The 25,982-nt window shown below is 43.1% G+C and overlaps 1 protein-coding gene across 10 annotated transcripts in view; it reads right to left on the minus strand.

Annotated features, from left to right (window-relative positions):
• Nucleotides 1-25,452, minus strand: part of gabpa (GA binding protein transcription factor subunit alpha) — a 50,841-nt gene extending 25,389 nt beyond the window's left edge. The window contains exons 1-7 of one of the 10 annotated variants that reach the window (XM_078560356.1): nt 25,310-25,452; nt 19,858-19,929; nt 12,033-12,104; nt 6,251-6,346; nt 4,933-5,080; nt 2,951-3,035; nt 1,358-1,609 (exon numbers count right to left, since the gene is read on the minus strand). In XM_078560356.1, the coding sequence (XP_078416482.1) occupies nt 1,358-1,609; nt 2,951-3,035; nt 4,933-5,080; nt 6,251-6,321 (556 nt within the window). In that variant the 5' untranslated portion in view covers nt 6,322-6,346; nt 12,033-12,104; nt 19,858-19,929; nt 25,310-25,452. Of the gene's footprint in view, nt 1-1,357; nt 1,610-2,950; nt 3,036-4,932; nt 5,081-6,250; nt 6,405-12,032; nt 12,105-17,663; nt 17,809-19,857; nt 19,930-25,309 lie in introns of those variants that run through there. The other 9 variants (XM_078560357.1, XM_078560361.1, XM_078560362.1 and 6 more) reach the window with 9 other exon arrangements.
• Nucleotides 25,453-25,982: the final 530 nt, after the last annotated feature.

A 25,982-nucleotide genomic window follows, 5' to 3' on the forward strand; every position in this document is an offset into this window, starting at 1 on the left:
ATTGTCCAGGTCATGCTCCATTTGGACATGGATTGCTGTCACTGATCCACTGTCGCTGGGTCAAAATCCTGAAACTCCCTACCTAACAGCACTGTGGGTGTACTTACACCACAGGGACTGCAGCGGTTCAAGGCGGCAGCTCATCACCACCTTCTCAAGGGCAATTAGGGATGAGCAATAAATGCTGGCCTAGCCAGCGACACCCACATCCCGTAAATGAATTAAAAAAAAATTGGTCAAGGCATTGCCCTGAGGAATGAGTCAGCAAATGGCTGTCACTTATTTTGTTTAGCTGAAACAGGTGCAATGTGTGTACATGTTCTTTCTGCTTGCAAAGAACAGGGCTTGAGATATGTAGCTTCCAGTACATGCAAATGCGCTACACTGACAATCTTAAATTGGCGTCTGCATAATTCTTAGCACAATGAGGGATATTTAGCAAATGTTATCCAATCACGGAATCACATCTAATGTTGGACACTGAGTTTTGAGTTTTACAAGCACTGACTGGTTAGGTTCAGTCTGTACCTTGCCCGTTGTGAACAGCGGCTGGGACATGCTGCTTGATACAATCCGCTGGATTTGGGATGTATGGCCCACATACCTAGCATCACATTGGCACTGAAATTCATATAGCACATATTCATTTGTGTGATAGACAGAATGTCTTTTTGGCTTGACGGCAGCATCCTGTTAGTGGAGAATACCACTTGTGTTGCTACTGCATAGTAGCATCGTGAACCAGCTAGCTTCACCTGTTGTTCAAATTTTGAGATACCTTGCCCTTCCAGGGTAATCCGGGGTAGACTGGGCATTTTTCAAGGCTGAAAATGACGGCCTTAGGCCCATTTGTGAGTTTGTGTGATATAGAGTGCGAACTGACCTGATCAGGGTAGCCATTATCCCCCAGGATGCCTTTGATGCCCCCTATTTCAGCATCAAGCTTGCCTGGTGAACAAATGACTTTGTCCCTATTTACAAGGTTGCTGACAAGACCGATCTTATAACGTGTGAAACTGTAAGAATCCCAATGCGTACATTGACCAGTGAAGGTAAGCTTGTGGTAGACCGTGGTAGAGAACCCCTGACAGATTTCTCAACTGGTACATCAAGGAAGGGGAGTTTACTTGACTGCTCCATTTGATACCACATGGAGTAGTTGAGGATAATAGCAGTGATGGGAAGCTAAAGAAGTATTGAGAAAGAAATAGAAGGATAGATTAATAGAGTGTAATGAGGTAAGGTGGGAGGAGGTTCATGTGCAACATAATCACCAGCATAAACCAGTTGGGCCAAGTGTCCTGTTTCTGTGCTGTACATTCTACTTATATATAATTAAGTAAAGTCAGTTCCATACCATATGGTATGCCAAGATGCTCCTGCTCTTTCCGATAACCCTCGAGGGCTGCAGCCCATCGTGTCACTTGCTCAGAAGTCTCGTCTGGAATTGCTGTCAGTTGCTTTGAGCCGTCCAACGTTATCACTTGTGCTTCCTCCACAAGCTGGGCCTCGGCACCCGCTTGATGTGTTGCATCGGGGTCAATAACGACCTCAACCGTTTCAACAGGCTTAACAATCTCCAGGATGTTCAGCTTTGGTTCCACTCCTGCTAAAGGTAACAACACTTAAACAAAAGTAATCTTCTCGTAATAAATACAAATTGCAAAACCATTGTGATAGCGTGATCAAGTTTCCCGTGTAGATTTGGTCTGCCTGGCACACATCATCTACTACGTCATAACAAGCGTAGATAGCCAAATCACGAAAAGTAGTGACACGAGTTAATAAGGCCATAAAAATAACAAAGCTTGAGGGAACATTTCTAGAGAGATGGATTAAACTTGTATAAAACCTCAGTTAGAACTCACATGGGATGGTCTAACAATTCTAGTCTCCATATTACACAAAGGATAGAGGCGCACTGGAGAAAGCTGAAGAAAGATATACAAAGTTGATACCAGTACCGAGTAGTTCACATGTATCAGGAAAGGCTGAACAACTGGGGCTCTTATCACCTCGAGAAGGCTGAATTATGAAAGGGTTTGATAGGTTAGATATAGGTAACATGTTTCCGTTTGTGGGGGAGATATCAAAACTAGGGGCCATAAATATAAGTAGTCACCAATAAATCACAAGGGAACGTGAGGAACTTCTTCATTCAGAAAGTGGAGAGAATGTGGAACAAGCTACTGCAAGAATAACTGAAGTGAATAGCATAGATGCATTTAAGAGGAAGTCTTACAAGGTAGAAAGGAATAGGATACATTGATGGGCTTAGATGAAGAGTGGGAGGAGACTCTTGTCGACCAGTGGGGCTGAATGGCCTGTTTCAGCGCTGCATATTTGATACAAGAGAACAGTAGTTTTATCCCAGGAAAGCACCAAGCTCAGTTTCTGGTTTAGGCCAAGCTAATTGATCTCATCCAGGACTTCTGCAGAAGAATTGCTATTGCCTCAGTGCTCCTGGGCTAGGCAGTGGGAGACTAAACAAATGGCGATTGTAAAAATTCATAGCCTGCAGGGAAAAGTCTGGAAAGCTGCTTTTACATCTGTGTTAGTGCTGTCTGGTTTTTTTTTGGGTCTTCCTGGCAGCCAGCCTTGGCAAACCCAGCAAATTTAAATTGGGGCTGTCACCAGCAGTGGCATCAGTGTCCCATTTCTACAGGATTATAGGTGGGCTAAGATGCAATTCTGATCACACTCCTCATGCAAGTCCAGTAATGCTCCAGACAGCTGGACGGAGGAGTCCGATGGGGAGGCGGAGAGCAAATAAGTAAAAGGGAAAAAAAAAACGCAATCTGGGAACATGCCAATAAATTTCTGATTAGGCTCCCTACAATCAGTCTAGTTAGGTCATGCTTCCTGAATAGGAAAAATATGCCTGTTCTTAGGCCTTGAACACAGCATGCAATGCAAGGTCAAGCTGTTCTAAGATTTAGACCAAGCTTACCTTGTCTGGAAATGACTTCCACGCTGAGTTGAACAGTGCCATCAGTTTTCACTCCTTGGTCAAATAAACTGCGGTTAGGATCCAGCTATAACAGGAGACAGACAAAGCAAGAAACGTTATTAGGTTCAAAGACATCCCAAATCTAATTCATTAGATATGATTCTACTGAAGAAGGAAAAGTTGATAGTTGTATAGGTTGAAGCTAGTAATGAACTAGAGGCAGAGAACTACTGTCCACACTGTAAAAGCAATTGCACCTGGAGTACTCTCTGCCGGAAAGGGGACTTCTTAAAGCTCCTTAAAACATTCAGATATAAAACAAGTTGCTGTTACCTTTTCTCCTATCTCCACCCAGCAACAGACAAATTTAACGAAGGAAGATTACTAAAATAATTAGAAGCATTCAAGTTTACAGCACCGAAGGAGACCATTTGGCCCACTGTGTAAGTACTGGCTCTCTACTGAAGCAATCCCATACTAATTCTTCTGCCCTGCTGTCTCCCCATAACCCTCTATATTTTCTGATGCTTCAAATATTTATCCGCTTTTCCCTTAAAAAAATGCAATGGTCTCTTCCTCAGCAGCACCCTATAGTAAAGTATCCTGTCGTCCATTAACCCTCTGTGTAAAATTTCTCTTCAAATTTCTCCTCACTCTAACAATTTTAAATTGATGATCCCTGATCACTAATCATAGTAAATAGTCCTTTGCTATTCACTTCGTCAAAATCCTTCATAACTCAGGGAAGGATGTCTGCTCTTACCCGGTCTGGCTTTTATGTGATTCCACATTTGGTTGTATAAGCTTGGGCAATAAATGCTGGCCTTGCCATCCTATAGACGAATTAAAAATACATGCAATGGAAGGTGCTAATTTAGGGTTGTAGGACTAGAGCAGGAAGTTAAGGGTGGTAACAAACTCAGTCAAAGTAGCAAGTTTTGAGGAAGTGTTGAATTGCAAAAGGAGACTGCAAGAGATATAGGCAGATTGTAGGAACTTTTTTTTATTATTCTTTCATGGGATGTTTGCGCCACTGGTGAGAAGAACATTTTGTTGCTCATCCTAATTGCCCTTGAACTGAGTGGCTTGCTATGCCATTTCAGAGGGCAGTTTAGAGTTAACCACATTGCAATGGATCTGGAGTCACAAACAGGCCAGACCAAGTAAGGACGGCAGATTTCCTTCCCTGAAGGGCATTAGTGAACCAGATGGGTTTTTACAACAATTGTGACGATGATAGTTCCATGGTCTCCTTTACTGAGAATAATTTTTAATTCCAGATGTATTAATTGAATTTAAATTCCACCAGCTACCATGGTGGGATTTGAGCCCTTGTCCTCACAGCAATAGCTGGGCCTCTGGATTACTAATCCAGTCACATTACAATTAAGCCACCATCCCCCCTATAATGTTATGGCTGAAGTCTCAGGCTCCGATACTGGAGCAGAGGAAGCACAGAGTTTGAGGTGTGCTAGGGTTGGAAGAAGCTTTTAATGGTCTTGATGGAGATGATGATGATTCAGGCATAGGTCTGCTGGGAAGAGGAGGAGCCAAATGAAGTCAGCAAAGGTGGGGTGTTTGGAATTTAAAACTTAGTAAGGGACAGGATCTATGAGCATCAGGTTCCTATACTAGTCAAATGTGTAAGATTTCCCACATGACATTTTATTTAAACTAGACTCCTTTCACTTTCCTTTTGATCGCCCTGGGTTATGTGCCGACAGTGGCGAAGGGGAGGGCAAGTGGCTCTCAGCCTCTATCCACAGCTCGTTGAAGCAAAATAGTAGGAAAGTACTAGGAATAACTGCAGTGGACTGGCACCTGCCGAGGAACACCTAGTGCACACAATACTGCAACATGAACTAGGGGCCCATTAGTGTAGGAAACTGGACAGCCATGTTTCCCCACTGTCACAGCATGCAATGCTTCAAAACATTGTGGCGCCCCTGATAAAACTTTAATCAAATCTTCTTATTCTTTACCAGAATGTCTTGGAGACAAATCTCGTGTGCTTCCAAAGAACACTGAAGACGTGGCTCTAACAACTTCTTGAGGTTTCCAACGGGCTCATTGATGTCAATGGACTGGCTCACAAACTCTGCTGTGGTGATGGCTGTCTGCTCTGCAATGCTGAAAAGCAAATAAAAAGGGATAAGAAGCTTTTTAAAAAAGCTTGCTCTATAAATGAACAACTGAGATTGGATTTTTAAAAAAGTTTTGTATACACCTTCCATGTAATAGGAGGAAAACACAGATGTTTGTCGTCAACAACCCATCTCGGGCCTCATCTGTTCATAGAAAGCTATTCAGCCCCTCAATCTGCTCCACCATTCAAATAGATCACAGTTGATCTGTTTCTTAATTTCATTTACCCACTGTGGCTCCATATTGCTCGAGATCCTCAACAAACAAAAATCTACCCACACAAAAACCACCACCACCCACACCCACTCCAACCCCCACCTCATGGCCAACCCCTTCCCCACATTCAGAGCCTTTGGGGGAAGAGAATTTCAGACTTTTACTATCCTTTAGTATGAGAAAGTGCTTCTTGATTTCACTTCTGAGCGGTCTAGTTCTTACTTTAAGATTATGATCCCCTGTTCTTGATTTCCCCCATTTGGAGGGGGGGGGGGGAATAGTTTCCTTGCATCTTCCCCTATCAAATAGTTGTAACATTTTGTACACTTTGATCAGATCAACCCTCAATCTTCTACATGCAAGGGAACATAAGCCAAGTGCTCAGATGTTGGAGTAGGTTACTGAAGGATTAAAAAAAACCCTTCAAGGAATACTGCTCACAAAATGGAAGGATTCACATCACAAGAAGATATGGGATTGATATTAAAAGGACCTGTAACAAAAAGATGCATGGGAATTTAAATTCAGGATTTTATGGTCAGAGTCCATAGCACAAAACAGCCTCTAAACTTCACACTCAGCTAGCAGTCTAAATCAAGAGACTGCTGAGAAAAGCAGAAATATCCCTAATGTGATCGGAGGCACAATTCTGAGTTTATGGTAAAGACTCATTGTTGGGAACAGAGAAGGAGCTTCACTCTGCATCTAACTGTACACTTGCTCTGTCCCTGCTGATACCCATTGCTAAAAATGCCCCACTTCTCAGCAATAAATGATTCCTCTCCATGCAGTTAAAAAAAAATTCTATCCTTCAAAAGAAAATACACAAATCAAAAAAAAAAGTGACTGAGCAAAAAGAATCCTTACAACATTCAACCAATTGTACTGAACAATAAACCCATTGTGTGTGTGGGCTCTAGAAACAATTTTCCAGTTTACCTCTCTTCTGTGCAATGCCGTTTCTCCTCGCCATCTATTTCTATTTCTATTTCTGCTGATCTCTTCGTCATGGTTGTGGGATCTGGAACTCACAATCTGCGTTTAAAGTAAAGTAATACACATCTTTCAGCAAAGAAAGCTCCGCACACTTAATCTGAAAAATAAAGCACATGCAACAGGGTTGGGAAGCTGCAGAATTAAATGTATTATCTGTCAAATGACCAACTTACAGTTTCCTTACCACAACATTATTTCATTCTCTTGCCCCTCCCCAAGGTGCTGGTTCATGTTGGGTTTAGGCTGCAAGTTTCTCTTTGGTGTCCATTGTTCACGCATGGCCATTCATGTACATCTTTCAGATGATATGTTAAACTGAGGCTCTCTAAAGTGAATGTAAAAGATCCTATGGCACTATCTTGAAGAAGAGCAGAGGACAGCTCTCCCTGGTGCCCCGGCCAATATTTATCCCTCAATCAACATCACAAATACAGGTCATTTGGTCATCATCACTTTGTTGCTTGTTAAAGTTTGCAGAGTGTAAATTAACTGTTGCATTTCCCATATTATAACAGCGTCTACACCTCAATAGTACTTCATTGGCTGCAAAGCATTCTGGGTCACCCAGAGGTCGTGAAAGGTGCAATATAAATGCAAGTCTTTCCTTTTGACTCAGAAACATCTGTGGTCTTTTCCGGTTTGTATGATTTAGTATTGGATCACTTCGCATGTTCGTGCACTGACTTACTCACAGGAGTGGGAGTTGTGCGGAGGTGAGAGAAAACATAAGCGCAAAGATATTTTCAGACAAAGGCAACTGTTCACATTTCTGAAAATTTAAACAAAGTATTGCTTTTACCAGTGTCCTAGACTTGGGGGGGTGGCAGGGAGGTGTTTGAGGGCATTTCAGATTGGTCACATGTTTGCTGTTCTACATATTTCCTGATCTACCCTAAGCAAAACAAGAGCAACATTCTCTTTTATGTGTCAAATTGGTGATACATCAGGCAGCTGCTGCTTTTCTTACCAAAAAAATGTTAAAGTCATCAGCAACTGGTTTGTCACAAGGGGTTTAAATAAAATTGTTTCAGAATCTACCAATGCCTCGCTGTCTAAAAGCTCTAATTAGTACAGCACTGAGTCACACAGACCAAGCAGGTGCATCTAGGGCCGTGAAAGTTACCTGACTTTAGCCAGGCCAGTGTTGAGGCACTTCAACTGGCCTCATTACCCTGTAATTATGGAGGGAGAAATTAATTGTTTCAATTTCACCCCAGTTGCAATGTAGAGATTCTCAACTCTTGATTGCCAACTCATTGTAAGTACACACAAATGTGGCCATCTTAAACCTACTTTAAGGAGGTGTCAGCTGTGGCTCAGTTCATAGCACCCTCGCCTTTGAATCAGAGGGTTGTGGGTTCATATCCCACTCCCGGAAACCAAGAACTGTGATTGTACTTGAAAGAGTTGCAATCTATGACTGTTGATAACTCGAAAGAATTTTTTAAACCTACTTTAAAACAAATCAAAGTTCAACGGGTGAGCAGACTGCACAATGTAAACTAAAAAGTTACTGTGAACTAAGATTTTATCAGTTTGGTCTGCTAGAACCAAAAATCTAAATGCAATCTGAGAACACCCCAAACATCCACAGTCAAATAACCATCTTTTGAAAAAAAAATCATTCCTGAGATGTTGGCAACACTAGTAAGGCATTACATATTACCTATTTAATTGTCACATGGGCAATAGCATGGGACTGGGAGTTATGAAGCAGGTCAGGTAGGGGTAATTAGTGAACTGGTTAAGTTTTTAATGACAATCCAGCAGCCACCACTGATATTTATCTGCCGCTAGCTCAGAAACGGTCAGGTTTACTGAATTCAGTTTCACTACTTGGTACAGGTAGGTGGTTGGAATTTGAATACTCAAATTTCTGGCTTGCTAGTTCAGTACTATAACTGCTAAGTTACCATAGCTACCTAGCTTCACAAGCTTAAAATAAATGACCACTCAGGTAAGATACATGCATATATTCTAAGCACAAAGGAAGGAGGAGAGAAGGGGGAATACATATACATGAAAATGTCATATCTTCAGCATGAAGTGAAAAGAAAGACTGTCTCGCTACTTAACAAATAAGAGAAACAAATGGCAATGTGTCCATACGTATCTAACCTCTCCACTAATGACTGCATAGACTCTGTTCTTTAATTGATTACCAACAACTTGCACCTTAGACACCAAACCCACAATCTGGTTTTGGAAGTCACAGAACCATGACCAAAAATCCACCCGATTGCCAGTTTGGTTTTCATATCAATGAGATTAAGACAGACTATATTTTTATGCACCCTCTTACAAATTAGATACCTCCAGGTGTCTATTCAGCAGAAATACCCAAACCCGGTACAGAAAACAGTTTTGAATAATTGCGCTACTTGGTCGAGGGAAAAAAAAAATCACTCAAACCTCCTTGGTGATGTATTAAATTTATCCAATGTTTAGCTTAGCAATACAGATCAGAAAGTCACAAGTTTGACCTCTATGCTGCAATGAATTAACTGACACTAGTAAGTCTCAACAGTACAGGTACTACAATTAACTACAATATAGCTGGCTTGTTGGAGGTAGGGTGAGGAGTCAGAATGGAGTTCGGGTTCCCAATTCTGATTGCTACTTGTTAATCCCAAGGTGAAAGTGCACACTTGGTAAGCATAGGGATCAATAGTGGTAAAATGGATAGGATGCAAGTTTTAGCACACTGTACCTGTGGCCAGGTAACAATGATAGCCCTGATTTCCTTACAGAAATTTGCACCTTCATTGGAAAACCTGAACAAAGAGTCTTCTAAGAGCAGGTCAGGTTATAGATTGGTTTGTGCCTTTCGGTTTACATTTTCCTCTATGGGAGATGTCAGCATTTAGTTGCACAAGTGTCAGCCACTCTTTGCTTCATACAGAGGTGGTCATTCATCATATGTGAGCAAGCATAACATCCATGCCCAATCTAATCATTTTATGCACATCTTTCCAACAACCACGAACTCCAAATAAAATTTGCAGCAACTTTCTTCTAATTTTCATTCCTGATTTACTTGCCAAATTTAATCATCCTAACCCACATGCTGACTCAAACTCTGAAATAATCCCAATTGAGTGAGGACCTGAGGTCACTGCAGCAACGAGTTGATAAATGGCACTGAATATTTTTTAATTAAAGACAATTAGTTCCACTATGATTTTCTCCCCTAGCTTCGAGGTTGTTTGAAATTAATTCGCCTGCATTGTCAAGATTATTTTTCACTCTTCTTCCCAAAAGTAAATTAAAAGCATTCTGTAATATTCATTTGCAAAGCTTAAAATCAGCAAAGAGCTGGTCTTAAGTAGGTAGCACAGAGATTCAATAGGGATTCAGGAGAAAGTTGTTTACTGAGAGTGGTTAGAATGTGGAAATTGAGGGAAATAGCAAAGATGTATTTAAGGAGAAGCTAGATAAACACACAAGGGAGAAAGGAACAGTAGGTTCTGCTAATAGGGTTACATAAAGAGGATGGGAAGAAGCATGTGTGGTGTATAAACATCAGCACAGGTCAGTTAGGCTGAATAGTTCATTTGTGCTGGAAATCATATGTGAATATAAGTGAATAATCGACATTCCAACATAGCAGCCAGAGTGCTACGTTATTGGAGGTGCCATCCTTTGGGCAAGATATCAAACTCAGACGCCATCTGCCTGAACTGGTGGCTGTTAAAGATCCTTGACTTTATTTGAAGAGTAGGGAGTTCTGCTAGTTCCTGGCCAACACTTTCTCCCTCAAGCACCAACAGGTTAACTACTTGTCCATCACGCAGCTGCTTACGGGATGCCAGCCTACCTAACAGCGCGTTCCTTAAGCAATCAATTCACGATCAGACATTCCAGTACAAAACATGCATCATTATAAATGCACATACAACAGCACTGGCTTGGGCAGAGGCGTGGCAACTGTGCATCATTGTACTTAAAGGAAATTTGTGCACAATTCATGACAAAACAAAAAGCAAGGCAAGCAATGAAAAAGTTTTTAAAAAGTGGAAGATGTTGGAAGTGCACAATGGGTCAATCCGTTTTGGAAAGAGAAAGGGAGGTTAATGGTTCAGATGAGGACACTTCACTAGAACTTGTGATAGCAAATTTGGACTGTGCATGGAGACAGTATTCTGAGCTGCATAACGCTAAGCCGTTTGTCACTGGTTAAGGTGATGGTGTGAGTGATTGGAGATAATGAATTTAAATATCACACAGGAGGCATACTGCAAAATAATAGCTTAAGTGCAAGGTTTCGTCTAATGGATTCCAGCAACTCATGTCCCAGTAAGACTATAACTGGGAAACTGTAAAAGTAAGGATCCTTTTAGGTCCTTCGTTATCAATCATCATTATTTTTTAAGCAAACTAATTCACAAGAAACGTTCAGTACATTCCTTGCTCTTCATGCACTGTGCTTGTAGACTAAACAGTACGAAGGTTATCTGACTCTTCGCATCCTAACACACGAGACTGCCTTCAAGCTGAATAGCTTTTGACACCACAAAACAGTGCTCTTTGGACAAAAGTGCATTGCATGATCAAGGCTGAAAGGGTAGAACAGAGGAGCAATATCAGGAACTGGTAATTAGGTGACACCAACATTAAAGGAAGGGAAGAGTAGAACTGGGAAAATACTCCAAGGTTTGGAGTGAAAGAAAGAAGTTTAGAGTAGGAGGCAGTGCAATGAGTCTTGATTTCAACACTGAAGTTGTTAGGAAGAGAAATATTACAAAGGATATTGCATTTATACCTTAGACAGAATTTCAGGAGGACTATTAACCATAGGAGCATTGATTATGACAGAGGGAACAGGAGCCAAGAAAAGAATGGTCTATCAGATGACTATAATTTATTTGAACTCAGCACTTTCCTCACCAAATACCACATGCGTTCCGGTGCACAAGATCATCAAGATGAGAGATAATATTATTTGTTCAACAACAGAGTTTGGAATTACGGAGTATGTAACTTTTACAACAGATACCATTGTATTTTTAACGATACTTTTATATCACTGTGTTACTAATAGCAGACTTAGCTTAGGCAACAATATGGCAATATCAATGAGCTGCCGCCCCTATTGATATCCAGAGGCTCCTCTGGAGTTTGCAGAGGTCAATACTGCGCCGGGTTGACACTTCGTCAGGCTATGTCATCGACCCACTTGTACAAGCGCTCCTTTTGACGTCTGTCCTCCAGTCATTGAGAAGGAATCACCACAAACATGAAAGCAAGACAGGTCTTTCCAAACTTGTCACAAACATTCTAAAGTCACCACAAAGTGAAAACTCAACACTATCAGAATACCCAAGGAAATGTGCATTTCAGACTGCTTTGATTATAGACAAGCATGCATAATAAAAGGGACCAACAGGTTGATCCTGCTTTATAAGTAGTGCGAACTGGAAGAGCTATTGAAGCCAGGTCTGCCATCTAGACCAAGGAGGCGGAATAACAAGAACAAGTGATTTATTAGCACTTAACAAAATCGCATTTTAGCTACAGCACAGGTGTTTTGATGCAATACCGCAGCATTGGACAGAAAATCAAGCTATGCAAGTTAAATGCAGAAATTTATAGGATTTGATACCCTCATATATCACCTGCTCCAGTAATAGGATGTCCATAATCACATTCACAGAGCATAAACAAATTACACAATTCCATTATAAAGGCAAAAGTTACACAACAGAATTCTGTATAGTAGACTTACGATGTCAAGCTGGGACTTTCCCCGATCTGTCCAGTTGTGAAAAAAGGTTGGAAAATGGGCCCAGTACTGCTTCTGAAAAAAAAAGCCATACAAATTCAAACATCACATCAACAACTTGCATTCAGTGTTTTTAAATGCAATAAAATGCCTCCATTATCAAAGGAAATGAGATTAAATTACTTAATTGTCAAATCATTTAAATATAAATACTTTGCAAACACGTCATGCAAGTTGTTAATTTCTATACTAACATATTTTTGAAGTCTAACTTATATAATTTCTCCCCATCACTCTTGCCATTTCATGCTCATAGGTTCGGTGTGCGTCTTATTATTTTTGGTGGACGGCTGCTTCTTTGGCTAATTCATCCCAGACGGACTAAATAGCACAGGATATGTGGCAAAGCCAAAAGTCAACTTAGTAACCAGCTACATTAGGATATAAACTGCATGAATCCAGAGGTAAGCCAGAAACCGAAGACTGGAAACTATTACCTAGTGAAGTACAGGACTTTGGCTACCTGAAACACTACATTAGGACCCTGGGACAGTTGGACCATACAGAAATTAATAGGAACTACACAATATCAAATTTCACAGCTTATAGACATGATGCTGGCGGGCAACTGGCAACACCATAATGAAAAGTAAATTTTAAAAATCTTTAAATCAGAAAAGGCTTTTCTCTCGGCAGCACTGATGCCCTGTAGGCTGCTAGCTCCATTTCTCTTTAAAAATTAAAAATACCTCAAAAGGAGGAAATAGCTGCAAGTTGGACACTGGCTTCAAATTGCTTCCACATTGGCTTTAAAACTCCCTGGATAACCGCAGACTCCACTTCCTTCGTAATCAACATCCAGAAATCTAGCCTGCATACTAAGTCATCTTTATAATTCATTCTTGGGATGTGGTCTTGCCCATCCCTTGTTGCCCTGAGAGGGTGGTGATACAATTGGGTAAAGTGCAAGGCTGCTTCAGAGGGCAATTAAAATTATGTTGAAGTGGTACCGGAGCCACATAGCAGCAAGACTGGGCAAGAAAGGCACTTTATACACACACACACACACGGGGGAAGCCTATATATGGTGTTCTGTGGCCAAATGACATTTCGCCTCCCTGATCTCTCACACATGCAACCCGGCAGCATACAACTATGGCTTAAGCGACAGGGCATAGCCAATGTTTTTTATTTCAGTTTCTAGCACCCACACTATTTCGCTTTTGTACTATAGATAGTGCAAGCTCACAATAACATTCTGTGCCAAACATTCAAAACACATCTAGCAAGAACACAGACAAATTCCTGTCCTACATTGAACTGTAGCACTACAGAACATTTATGTACTGTGCAACGCCCACATGTAAAAATTAAATCACTGCAGAAACACATTCAACTATTACTGCACAAGAACTCACATTAACAAATGGAGGTTTGTTTAACTTGCTTAACAATGGGGGAAGTTGAAACTACCGAATGAATCAATTGGTACAGTCCTGTCTTACAAAAACATTTACTTGTCACAGTTTCTGAAGGGGGCTAATTCTACTTCAATGTAACATGCTCCCACTATATTGAGATAAGAACAAAATTAAAGCACTGACTCAGATTGTGTCACTGATGTGATTGGTGCCTTTCCGTAACAAAGCCTACAACTCATGTTCATTATAATCCCACACACAGGAAATATGTTGGGCAAGGTGGTCAAAATGTGCCTCAAATGTAACAGTGTTACTGTAAAGGACACTTCTGGCTTCTGTTATGGGACTTCCTCGCCACTGACTCACTGTTAACTAAAAGAAATGAAACCATTTTAAATGTGCAGTTTCTGCTTTATTTAATTTTGTTCCCCAGTGGAGAGGAAAGCACATGGAGGATATGTACTGAGGCCTCTGGTAGAGCTGTTTTGAACTGATCATTCCTTCTTGCCTTGCTGAATCTTATAGTATAAGAAAGCTGCAAACACAAAGCCAGTTCTACCCTATTTGGAGCTTGAGGACATGGTAAAGAGTGAGACTTCTCACATAGTAGGGTAATCACTGTCACATACAGAGGGACCGGGGTTGAATTACAGTAATGTCAAGCACCCGAAAACTCAAATTACTCCAAGTTGAAGCAAGTTACCTGGTTGAAGCTGGATGACAAATACTTGCATTTATATAGCATTTTTCAGGACCACATTTCATTCTAAAGTGCTACACAGAAAATGATATACTTTTGAACCATAGTCACCATTGTTAATGTAAGAAAGACAGCAGTCAATTTGAGCACCATAAACTCCTACAAACAACCATGTGATAATGAGCAGATAATCTGCTTTCGTGATATCAAGAATAAGAATTAACCAGGACATCGGGAAGAACTCCCTTCTCTCTCTCAAAATAGTGCACCATCTTTTACATCCATCTGAGAGTGTACATGTGGTCTCTGTGTAATGTCTCATCTAAAACAAGGCACCCCTGAGATTGTTACACTCCCTCAGTACTGTACTGGAATGTCAGCCTAAATTTCTGAGTTGCAAGTCCCTGGAGTTGGACTTGAACACGAAACATTCTGACAGCACTACCCACTGAGCCATGGTTGACACTTACAAGGAGAGCAGGGAGGATGAACAGTTTGGATGAGTTGGGAGGTAATCCTGAATATCAAGTCATTTTATAAAAGGAAATTGGAAACCCTTGAGGGGAAAGAAGAGAAGAGGTTTTTCCCACATTTGTTGGGCAATTGTCACAAACGCCTCATGGGATCATCAGCCCCTTGGAAAGGAGATGGGGTTCCTGAAGGTCCCATTCTCTACTCACACCCTGGCAAGTTTTGTAAGAGGAGGAGTGGGGCAGGGGGTGGCGGGTGGGAGAGAGAGAGAGAAAAAAAGAGCAGAGACGGAACATGGGCAGCACTCCAGGAGAGAAAGTCACGTCCAAGACAACCTAGGTTCTTCCCTCCTGTCCCCTTCAATTTTCTGCCCTCTGTCCTGTATTCTCAGTAGCTTGTGAAACATGAACGACTTACAGCTATCAAAAAAGGAAGCTCAACTACTTTCACCTTCACTGTTTGAGATATATTCTAGGCATTTCATGCTTAATTTCTCTCCTGAATGGCCTAGCTCTGATTTTAAGGTTATATCCCCTTGCCCGAGAGATACGCACCAGTGGAAAAAGCTTTTCTCCAGCTACTCGATCAATTCCTTTCAAAATCATAAAACCACATTCAAATCATCCCATAACTTTCTATATTCCAATCTTACACGTGGCCTACCATGCAAAAGTGATGTCTAGGAGTTTCAGTGGAGAAACAAGTCTTTGCCCCCTTGCTCCCATGCACTAGGGAACTCCCAGATCTGTCACCAGACAGCAATATCAAATTTAACTTAATTTTTGAACAGGATTTAAACCAATATTTTATTTTTTTGTGACACACATTAAATAACCACGGTAACTGGAGCACAGGAATAAAGAAATCTTGCTACGACTGTACAGGGCTTTGGTGAGATTACACCTGCACGATTGTGCGCAGTCTTGATCTCCATATTTAAGGAAGGATACACATACGTTGAAGGCAGTACAGCGAAGGTTCACTGGGCTGTTCCTTGGCATGAGAGGGTTGTCTAATGATGAGAGGCTGAGTAAACTGGGTCCATGTTCTCTGGAGTTTAGAAGAACGAGAGATGATCTTATGGTAACATACAAGATTCTAAAGGGGCTTGACAGAGCAGACTCTGAGGTTTATGCCCCTGGCCGGGGAATCTAAAACAAGGCAGCATAGTCTCAGGGTAAAGGGTCAATTATTCTGGACTGGGTGATGAGACATTTCTTCACTCGAAGGGTTGTGAATCTTTGGAATTCTCTGCCCCAGAAGGTTGTGGATGCTCTATTGTTGAATATATTTAAGGCTGGGACAGACAGATTTTTGGTCTCTCAGGGAATCAAGGGGTACGTGGAATGTTTCCTCTCTTCTCCTGGGAATTTCCTGCCACAACCGAGTTCCGAATGTCCTGCACCAGGCTTACCCATCAATTGCTTCTCAAGTTCTCATGAGAGGCTTTGGCAGAGAGGTACCCTCAGAAAGGCTAACCCCTCCAGAATGTGCAGCAACAGGCCAGTGCCTGGCAGAGCCCTCTTTACTTCAGCCACAAATCCATCTCACCATTCAATCCTGGATTAAATCAGTTTAAGATAGCTTAGATAGAACCTACCTAAGTTTATCCCTTTCTTGAAGGTGCTAAAACTTCCTGAGGAATGGTTCTACTGGTGCTGGGGGACCATCTGCACCTCACCAAAGTAACTATCCTTTATAAGCTGCGTAGTCAGTCTATCCCAGTCAAGCCACAACATCTCCGCGCCCAATGTTCACACAGCATACCTTCAAATAACGAGCAATGGATAGGAGCAGGAATCCTGGGCAATCTAGCCCTTCATCTGGATGGGAGCTAAAGACAGTTGTTGGCTCCAGCCATGGGTTTAGTGGCATGGCTAAGCTATGAGGCTGTTTTTCATTTTTCTGTTAAAGCTGCCAATTGGGTGCCTATGCTCTCAGGGAAGTACAATAAGTATCTCCAGTTCAGGCAAACCCCCCACCAAACAACTAAACATTTAGAAAAATTATCTACACAGAGTTTCAATCTCAGTCACACTAACCACAATAGAACATAACTGTGTACAACACATTACAAATGAGTTCAGGAACTGCAGAGGCTATAACCAACTCTATTCATCACAGTGAGGTTACTAACCCCTGGGCTATCATCTCCAGTATACTGGGCAGTAAAACACAGGCAGAACACCACCACTATAGACAGGGCAAAGAGTGCAGTAACCCTGGTAACACACCCAATAGATAGGCTAGGCCTTAGCCTTGGAAACACTCACCCCATATGCATCAGGCAGTGAGCATCAATCATCCCCATGTAATCAGACCACCGAACCTGGGGTCATACAGTCAGTAAGTACTACACTAATCCTGGGGATAAGCTCCCCATGTTGATGGGTGCTAACCCCAAATGTGTGCTTTGATAGACAGACACTGAGTCCTGGTTTGGGGGGGGGGGCAAGAACATTCTCCTTGTCTAGACAGGCATTGAGCCTTGGGAGGGGGCAATATCCCCATCTAGACAGAGACTGAGCACTGGGGGAGGGTTGGGAGTTGGCAGTCTCCCCATCTAGACAAACACTGAGCCCCGGGGAGGGGGTAACAGTCTCCCCGCCTAGACAGACGCTGAGCCCCACCAGAGGGGAGGGACAGCCTCCCCATCTAAACAAGGGAGGCAGTCTCCCTGCCTAGACAGACGCTGAGCCCCAGAAGATGGGACACCCTCCCCGCCTAGATGAATGCTGAGCCCCGGAGGGTGGGACAGCCTACCCGCCTAGACAGATGTTGAGCCCCAGAGAGGGGGGTGGGGGGGGGGGGGTGACAGCTTCCCCATTTAGGCAAGGGAGGCAGTTTCCCCGTCTAGACAGGCGCTGAGCCCAGACGGGGGGGGGGGGGGGGGGAGACAGCTTCCCCGCCTAGACAGAAGGGACAGCCTCCCCATCTAGACAAGGGAGGCAGTCTCCCCGCCTAGACAGGCGCTGATCCCCGGAGGGGGACAGCCTCCCCGTCTAGACAGACGCTGAGCCTCCCTTTCCCTCACGCACTCACCTCGCTTTCTCCCTCTGTCCCGGGGCTTTCTCTCTCTCTCCGCTGGGAATTTTATTCCTGATTTTTCTTGCGCCAGCCCGCTCGCGACAACCGGAAGCCAATCCTCCACTTCCGGTGCCAGGATGTCGCTCCCAAGGGTTAATTCTCAATCTGTTAATAAATAATCCGCTGATTTATTAATTAACGACCGGTTATTAATAATTCCCAATCTGCCGGTATAAAAACAGCCGGGTTGATCAATCCAATGAAAAAGATAAATAGTTTGACCCTTTCGGGAACACTTCCGGTTCACTCTTCCTGCAAAATTAAATCCTGCGGATTTTTAACCATTCCTCCGGGCTGATTGTTTTACTGTTGCGCCGACAACAGCACCAGCCGGGGCAGAGGCGTGGCAACTGTGCATCATTGTACTTAAAGGAAATTTGTGCACAATTCATGACAAAACAAAAAGCAAGGCAAGCAATGAAAAAGTTTTTAAAAAGTGGAAGACGTTGGAAGTGCACAATGGGTCAATCCGTTTTGGAAAGAGAAAGGGAGGTTAATGGTTCAGATGAGGACACTTCACTAGAACTTGTGATGGTAAATTTGGACTGTGCATGGAGACAGTATTCTGAGCTGCATAACGCTAAGCCGTTTGTCACGGGTTAAGGCGATGGTGTGAGTGATTGGAGATAATGAATTTAAATATCACACAGGAGGCATGCTGCAAAATAATAGCTTAAGTGCAAGGTTTCGTCTAATGGATTCCAGCAACTCATGTCCCAGTAAGACCATAACTGGGAAACTGTAAAAGTAAGGATCCTTTTAGGTCCTTCATTATCAGTCATTATTGTGTCTTAAGCAAACTAATTCACAACAAACGTTCAGTTCATTCCTTGCTCTTCATGCACTGTGCTTGTAGACTAAACAGTACGAAGGTTATCTGACTCTTCGCATCCTAACACACGAGACTGCCTTCAAGCTGAATAGCCGTTGACACCACAAAACAGTGCTCTGTGGACTAAAGTGCATTGCATGATCAAGGCTGAAAGGGTAGAACAGAGGAGCAATATCAGGAACTGGTAATTAGGTGACACCAACATTAAAGGAAGGGAAGAGTGGAACTGGGAAAATACTCCAAGGTTTGGAGTGAAAGAAAGAAGTTTAGAGTAGGAGGCAGTGCAATGAGTCTTGATATCAACACTGAAGTTGTTAGGAAGAGAAATATTACAAAGGATGTTGCATTTATACCATAGACAGAATTTCAGGAGGACTATTAACCATAGGAGCATTGATTATGACAGAGGGATCAGGAGCCAAGAAAAGAATGGTCTATCAGATGACTATAAATTTACTTGAACTCAGCACTTTCCTCACTAAATGCCACATGCTTTCCCATGCACAAGATCATCAAGATGAGAGATAATATTATTTGTTCAACAACAGAGTTTGGAATTACGGAGTATGCAACTTTTACAACAGATACCATTGTATTTTTAACGATACTTTTATATCACTGTGTTACTAATAGCAGACTTAGCTTAGGCAACAATATGGCAATATCAATGAGCTGCTGCCCCTATTGATATCCAGAGGCTCCTCTGGAGTTTGCAGAGGTCAATACTGCGCCGGGTTGACACTTTGTCAGGCTAAGTCATCGACCCACTTGTACAAGCGCTCCTTTTGACGTCTGTCCTCCAGTCATTGAGAAGGAATCACCACAAACATGAAAGCAAGACAGGTCTTTCTAAACTTGTCACAAACATTCTAAAGTTACCACAAAGTGAAAACTCAACACTATCAGAATACCCAAGGAAATGTGCATTTCAGACTGCTTTGATTATAGACAAGCATGCATAATAAAAGGGACCAACAGGTTGATCCTGCTTTATAAGTAGTGCGAATTGGAAGAGCTATTGAAGCCAGGTCTGCCATCTAGACCAAGGAGGCGGAATAACAAGAACAAGTGATTTATTAGCACTTAACAAAATCGCATTTTAGCTACAGCACAGGTGTTTTGATGCAATACCGCAGCATTGGACAGAAAATCAAGCTATGCAAGTTAAATGCAGAAATTTATAGGATTTGATACCCTCATACATCACCTGCTCCAGTAATAGGATGTCCATAATCACATTCACAGAGCATAAACAAATTACACAATTCCATTATAAAGGCAAAAGTTACACAACAGAATTCTGTATAGTAGACTTACGATGTCAAGCTGTGACTTTCCCCGATCTGTCCAGTTGTGAAAAAAGGTTGGAAAATGGGCCCAGTACTGCTCCTGAAAAAAAAAGCCATACAAATTCAAACATCATATCAACAACTTGCATTCAGTGTTTTTAAATGCAATAAAATGCCTCCATTATCAAAGGAAATGAGATTAAATTACTTAATTGTCAAATCATTTAAATATAAATACTTTGCAAACATGTCATGCAAGTTGTTAATTTCTATACTAATGTATTTTTGAAGTCTAACTTATATAATTTCTCCCCATCACTCTTGCCATTTCATGCTCATAGGTTCAGTGTGCGTCTTATTATTTTTGGTGGACGGCTGCTTCTTCAGCTAATTCATCCCAGACGGACTAAATAGCACAGGATATGTGGCAAGGCCAAAAGTCAACTTAGTAACCAGCTACATTAGGATATAAACTGCATGAATCCAGAGGTAAGCCAGAAACCGAAGACTGGAAACTATTACCTAGTGAAGTACAGGACTTTGGCTACCTGAAAACACTACATTAGGACCCTGGGACAGTTGGACCATACAGAATTTAATAGGAACTACACAATATCAAATTTCACAGCTTAGATCATATATAGACATGATGCCGGCGGGCAACTGGCAACACCATAATGAAAAGTAAATTTTAAAAATCTTTAAATCAGAAAAGGCTTTTCTCTCGGCAGCACTGTTGCCCTGTAGGCTGCTAGCTCCATTTCTCTTTAAAAATTAAAAATACCTCAAAAAGAGGAAATAGCTGCAAGTTGGACACTGGCTTCAAATTGCTTCCACATTGGCTTTAAAACTCCCTGGATAACCGCAGACTCCACTTCCTTCGTAATCAACATCCAGAAATCTAGCCAGCATACTAAGTCATCTTTATAATTCATTCTTGGGATGTGGTCTTGCCCAACCCTTGTTGCCCTGAGAGGATGGTGATACAATTGAGCAAAATGCAAGGCTGCTTCAGAGGGCAATTAAAATTATGTTGAAGTGGTACCGGAGCCACATAGCAGCAAGACTGGGCAAGAAAGGCACTTTATATACACACACACACACACACACACACACGGGGGAAGCCTATATATGGTGTTCTGTGGCCAAATGATATTTCGCTTCCCCGATCTCACACACATGCAACCCAGCAGCATACGACTATGGCTTAAGCGACAGGGCATAGCCAATGTTTTTTTATTTCAGTTTCTAGCACCCACACTATTTCGCTTTTGTACTATAGATAGTGCAAGCTCACAATAACATCCTGTGCCAAACATTCGAAACACATCTAGCAAGAACACAGACAAATTCCTGTCCTACATCGAAATGTAGCACTACAGAACATTTATGCACTGTGCAACGCCCACATGTAAAAATTAAATCACTGCAGAAACACATTCAACTATTACTGCACAAGAACTCACATTAACAAATGGAGGTTTTAACTAGCTTAACAATGGGGGAAGTTGAAACTACCGAATGAATCAATTGGTACAGTCCTGTCTTAAAAAAACATTTACTTGTCACAGTTTCTGGAGGGGGCTAATTCTACTTCAATGTAACATGCTCCCACTATATTGAGAAAAGAACAAAATTAAAGCACTGACTCAGATTGCGTCACTGATGTGATTGGTGCCTTTCAGTAACAAATCCTACAACTCATGTTCATTATAATCCCACACACAGGAAATATGTTGGGCAAGGTGGTCAAAATGTGCCTCAAATGTAACAGTGTTACTGTAAAGGACACTTCTGGCTTCTGTTATGGGACTTTCTCGCCACTGACGCACTGTTAACTAAAAGAAATGAAACCATTTTAAATGTGCAGTTTCTGCTTTATTTAATTTTGTTCCCCAGTGGAGAGGAAAGCACATGGAGGATATGTACTGAGGCCTCTGGTAGAGCTGTTTTGGAACTGATCATTCCTTCTTGCCTTGCTCAATCTTATAGTATAGGAACGCTGCAAACAAAAAGCCAGTTCTACCCTATTTGGAGCTTGAGGACATGGTAAAGAGTGAGACTTCTCACATAGTAGGGTAATCACTGTCACATACAGAGGGACCGGGGTTGAATTACAGTAATGTCAAGCACCCGAAAACTCAAATTACTCCAAGTTGAAGCAAGTTACCTGGTTGAAGCTGGATGACAACTACTTGCATTTATATAGCATTTTTCAGGACCACATTTCATTCCAAAATGCTACCCAGAAAATGATATACTTTTGAACCATAGTCACCATTGTTAATGTAAAAAACACAGCAGTCAATTTGAGCACCATAAACTCCTACAAACAACCATGTGATAATGAGCAGATAATCTGCTTTCCTGATATCAAGGATAAGAATTAACCAGGACATCGGGGAGAACTCCCTTCTCTCTCTCAAAATAGTGCACCATCTTTTACATCCATCTGAGAGTGTACATGTGGTCTCTGTGTAATGTCTCATCTAAAACAAGGCACCCCTGAGATTGTTACACTCCCTCAGTACTGTACTGGAGTGTCAGCCTAAATTTCTGAGTTGCAAGTCCCTGGAGTTGGACTTGAACACGAAACATTCTGACAGCACTACCCACTGAGCCATGGTTGACACTTACAAGGAGAGCAGGGAGGATGAACAGTGTGGATGAGTTGGGAAGTAATCCTGAATATCAAGTCATTTTATAAAAAGAAATTGGAGACCCTTGAGGGGAAGAGAGGTTTTTCCCACATTTGTTGGGCAATTGTCACAAACACCTCATGGGATCATCAGCCCCTTGGAAAGGAGATGGGGTTCCTGAAGGTCCCATTCTCTACTCACACCCTGGCAAGTTTTGTAAGAGGAGGTGGTGGGGCAGAGGGTGGGGAGAGAGAGAAAAAAAAGAGCAGAGACGGAACATTGGCAGCACTCCAGGAGAGAAAGTCACGTCCAAGACAACCTAGGTTCTTCCCTCTTATCCCCTTCAATTTTCTGCCCTCTGTCCAGTATTCTCAGTAGCTTGTGAAACATGAACGACTTACAGCTATCAAAAAAGGAAGCTCAACTACTTTCACCTTCACTGTTTGAGATATATTCTGGGCATTTCATGCTTAATTTCTCTCTTGAATGGTCTAGCTCTGATTTTAAGGTTATATCCCCTTGCCTGAGAGATACCCACCAGTGGAAAAAGCTTTTCTCCAGCTACCCGATCAATTCCTTTCAAAATCATAAAACCACATTCAAATCATCCCATAACTTTCTATATTCCAATCTTACACATTGACTATCATGCAAAAGTGATGTCTAGGAGTTTCAGTGGAGAAACAAGTCTTTGCCCCCTTGCTCCCATGCACTAGGGAACTCCCAGATCTGTCACCAGACAGCAATATCAAATTTAACTTAATTTTTGAACAGGATTGAAACCAATATTTTGTTTTTTGTGACACACATTAAATAACCACGGTAACTGGAGCATAGGAATAAAGAAGTCTTGCTACGACTGTACAGGGCTTTGGTGAGATTACATCTTCACGATTGTGCGCAGTTTTGATCTGCATATTTAAGGAAGGATACACATACGGTGAAGGCAGTACAGCGAAGGTTCACTAGGTTCTTCCTTGGCATGAGAGGGTTGTCTAATGATGAGAGGCTAAATAAACTGGGTCCATGTTCTCTGGAGTTTAGAAGAACGAGAGATGATCTCATGGTAACATACAAGATTCTAAAGGGGCTTGACAGGGTAGACTCTGAGGTTTATGCCCCTGGTTGGGGAATCTAAAACAAGGCAGCATAGTCTCAGAGTAAAGGGTCAATTATTCAGGACTGGGTGATGAGACATTTCTTCACTCAAAGAGTTGTGAATCTTTGGAATTCTCTACCCCAGAGGGTTGTGGATGCTCCATTGTTGAATATATTTAAGGCTGGGACAGACAGATTTTTGGTCTCTCAGGGAATCAAGGGGTACGTGGAACATTTCCTCTCTTCTCCTGGGAATTTCCTGCCACAACCGAGTTCCGAATGTCCTGCACCAGGCTTACCCATCAATTGCTTCTCAAGTTCTCATGAGAGGCTTTGGCAGAGAGGTACCCTCAGAAAGGCTAGCCCCTCCAGGATGTGCAGCAACAGGCCAGTGCCCGGCAGAGCTCTCTTTACTTCAGCCACAAATCCATCTCACCATTCAATTCTGGATTAAATCAGTTTAAGTTAGCTTAGATAGGTAGGTTCTAAGTTTATCCCTTTCTTGAAGGTGCTAAAACTTCCTGAGGAATGGTTCTAACAGTGCTGGGGGACCATCTGCACCTCACCAAAGTAACTATCCTTCATATGCTGCGTAGTCAGTCTATCCCAGTCAAGCCACAACATCTCCGCGCCCAATGTTCACACAGCATACCTTAAAATAATGAGCAATGGATAGGAGCAGGAATCCTGGGCAATCTAACCCTTCATCTGGATGGGGGCTAAAGACAGTTGTTGGCTCCAGCCATGGGTTTAGTGACATGGCTAAGCTATGAGGCTGTTTTTCAATTTTCTGTTAAAGCTGCCAATTGGGTGTCTATGCTCTCAGGGAAGTACAATAAGTATCTCCAGTTCAGGCAAACCCCCCACCAAACAACTAAACATTTAGAAAAATTATCTACACAGAGTTTCAATCTCAGTCACACTAACCACAATAGAACATAACTGTGTACAACACATTACAAATGAGTTCAGGAACTGCAGAGGCTATAACCAGCTCTATTCATCACAGTGAGGTTACTAACCCCTGGGCTATCATCTCCAGAATACTGGGCAGTAAAACACAGGGGGAGAACACCACCACTACAGACAGGGCAAAGTGTGCAATAACCCTAGATAGACGCTGAGCCCCGGACGGGGGGCGGGTGGGACAGCCTCCCCGTCTAGACAGACGCTGAGCCCCGGACGGGGGGGACGGCCTCCCCGTCTAGACAGACGCTGAGCCCCGGACGGGGGGACGGCCTCCCCGTCTAAACAGACGCTGAGCCCAGGACGGGGGGACGGCCTCCCCGTCTAGACAGACGCTGAGCCCCGGACGGGGGGACGGCCTCCCCGTCTAGACAGACGCTGAGCCCCGGACGGGGGGGACGGCCTCCCCGTCTAGACAGACGCTGAGCCCCGGACGGGGGGACGGCCTCCCCGTCTAGACAGACGCTGAGCCCCGGACGGGGGGGACAGCCTCCCCGTCTAGACAGACGCTGAGCCCCGGACGGGGGGACGGCCTCCCCGTCTAGACAGACGCTGAGCCCCGGACGGGGGGACGGCCTCCCCGTCTAGACAGACGCTGAGCCCCGGACGGGGGGGGACGGCCTCCCCGTCTAGACAGACGCTGAGCCCCGGACGGGGGGGACGGCCTCCCCGTCTAGACAGACGCTGAGCCCCGGACGGGGGGACGGCCTCCCCGTCTAGACAGACGCTGAGCCCCGGACGGGGGGACAGCCTCCCCGTCTAGACATACGCACTCACCTCGCTTTCTCCCTCTGTCCCGGGGCTTTCTCTCTCTCCCTCTCTCTCCGCTGGTAATTTTATTCCTGATTTTTCTTGCGCCAGCCCGCTCGCGACAACCGGAAGCCAATCCTCCACTTCCGGTGCCAGGAGGTCGCTCCCCAGGGTTAATTCTCAAGCTGTTAATTAATAAATCAGCGGATTATTAATTAACGACCGGTTATTAATAATCCTCAATCTGCCGGTATAAAAACAGCCGGGTTGATGAATGCAATGAAAAAGATAAATAGTTTGACCCTTTCAGGAACACTTCCGGTTCACTCTTCCTGCAAAGTTAAATTCTGCGGATTTTTAAAAATTCCTCCGGGCTGATTGTTTTACTGTTGAATTTTCTGTGGAATTTTCTGCAGGTTTGTGATTTTTAACTCGAGTTTCTTTATAGGGTGTCGGTTCGGTCCGGTCTCCCCTGATCCTTTGCTGCAGTTGGTGAGGACAAGGTGAGAGTCAGGACGGGAGGAGAGAGGGGGGCCGGGGCTGGTGCCGGGGCCAAGGGCGGGGGTCACTGCTTGGGTTTTGGGGTTGCTGGGGCAGAGGGCATTGGGGCTCCTCCTCTGCTACTATTACACTCCCCTGGGGGCAAAGGGGGAAAATGGGGTATTGGGGCTCCTCTTTCTCTGCGGTTATTACACTCTCC

The sequence above is a fragment of the Cetorhinus maximus genome, chromosome 16 (genome assembly GCF_964194155.1).
Source record: "Cetorhinus maximus chromosome 16, sCetMax3.hap1.1, whole genome shotgun sequence".
Classification (NCBI taxonomy): domain Eukaryota; kingdom Metazoa; phylum Chordata; class Chondrichthyes; order Lamniformes; family Cetorhinidae; genus Cetorhinus; species Cetorhinus maximus.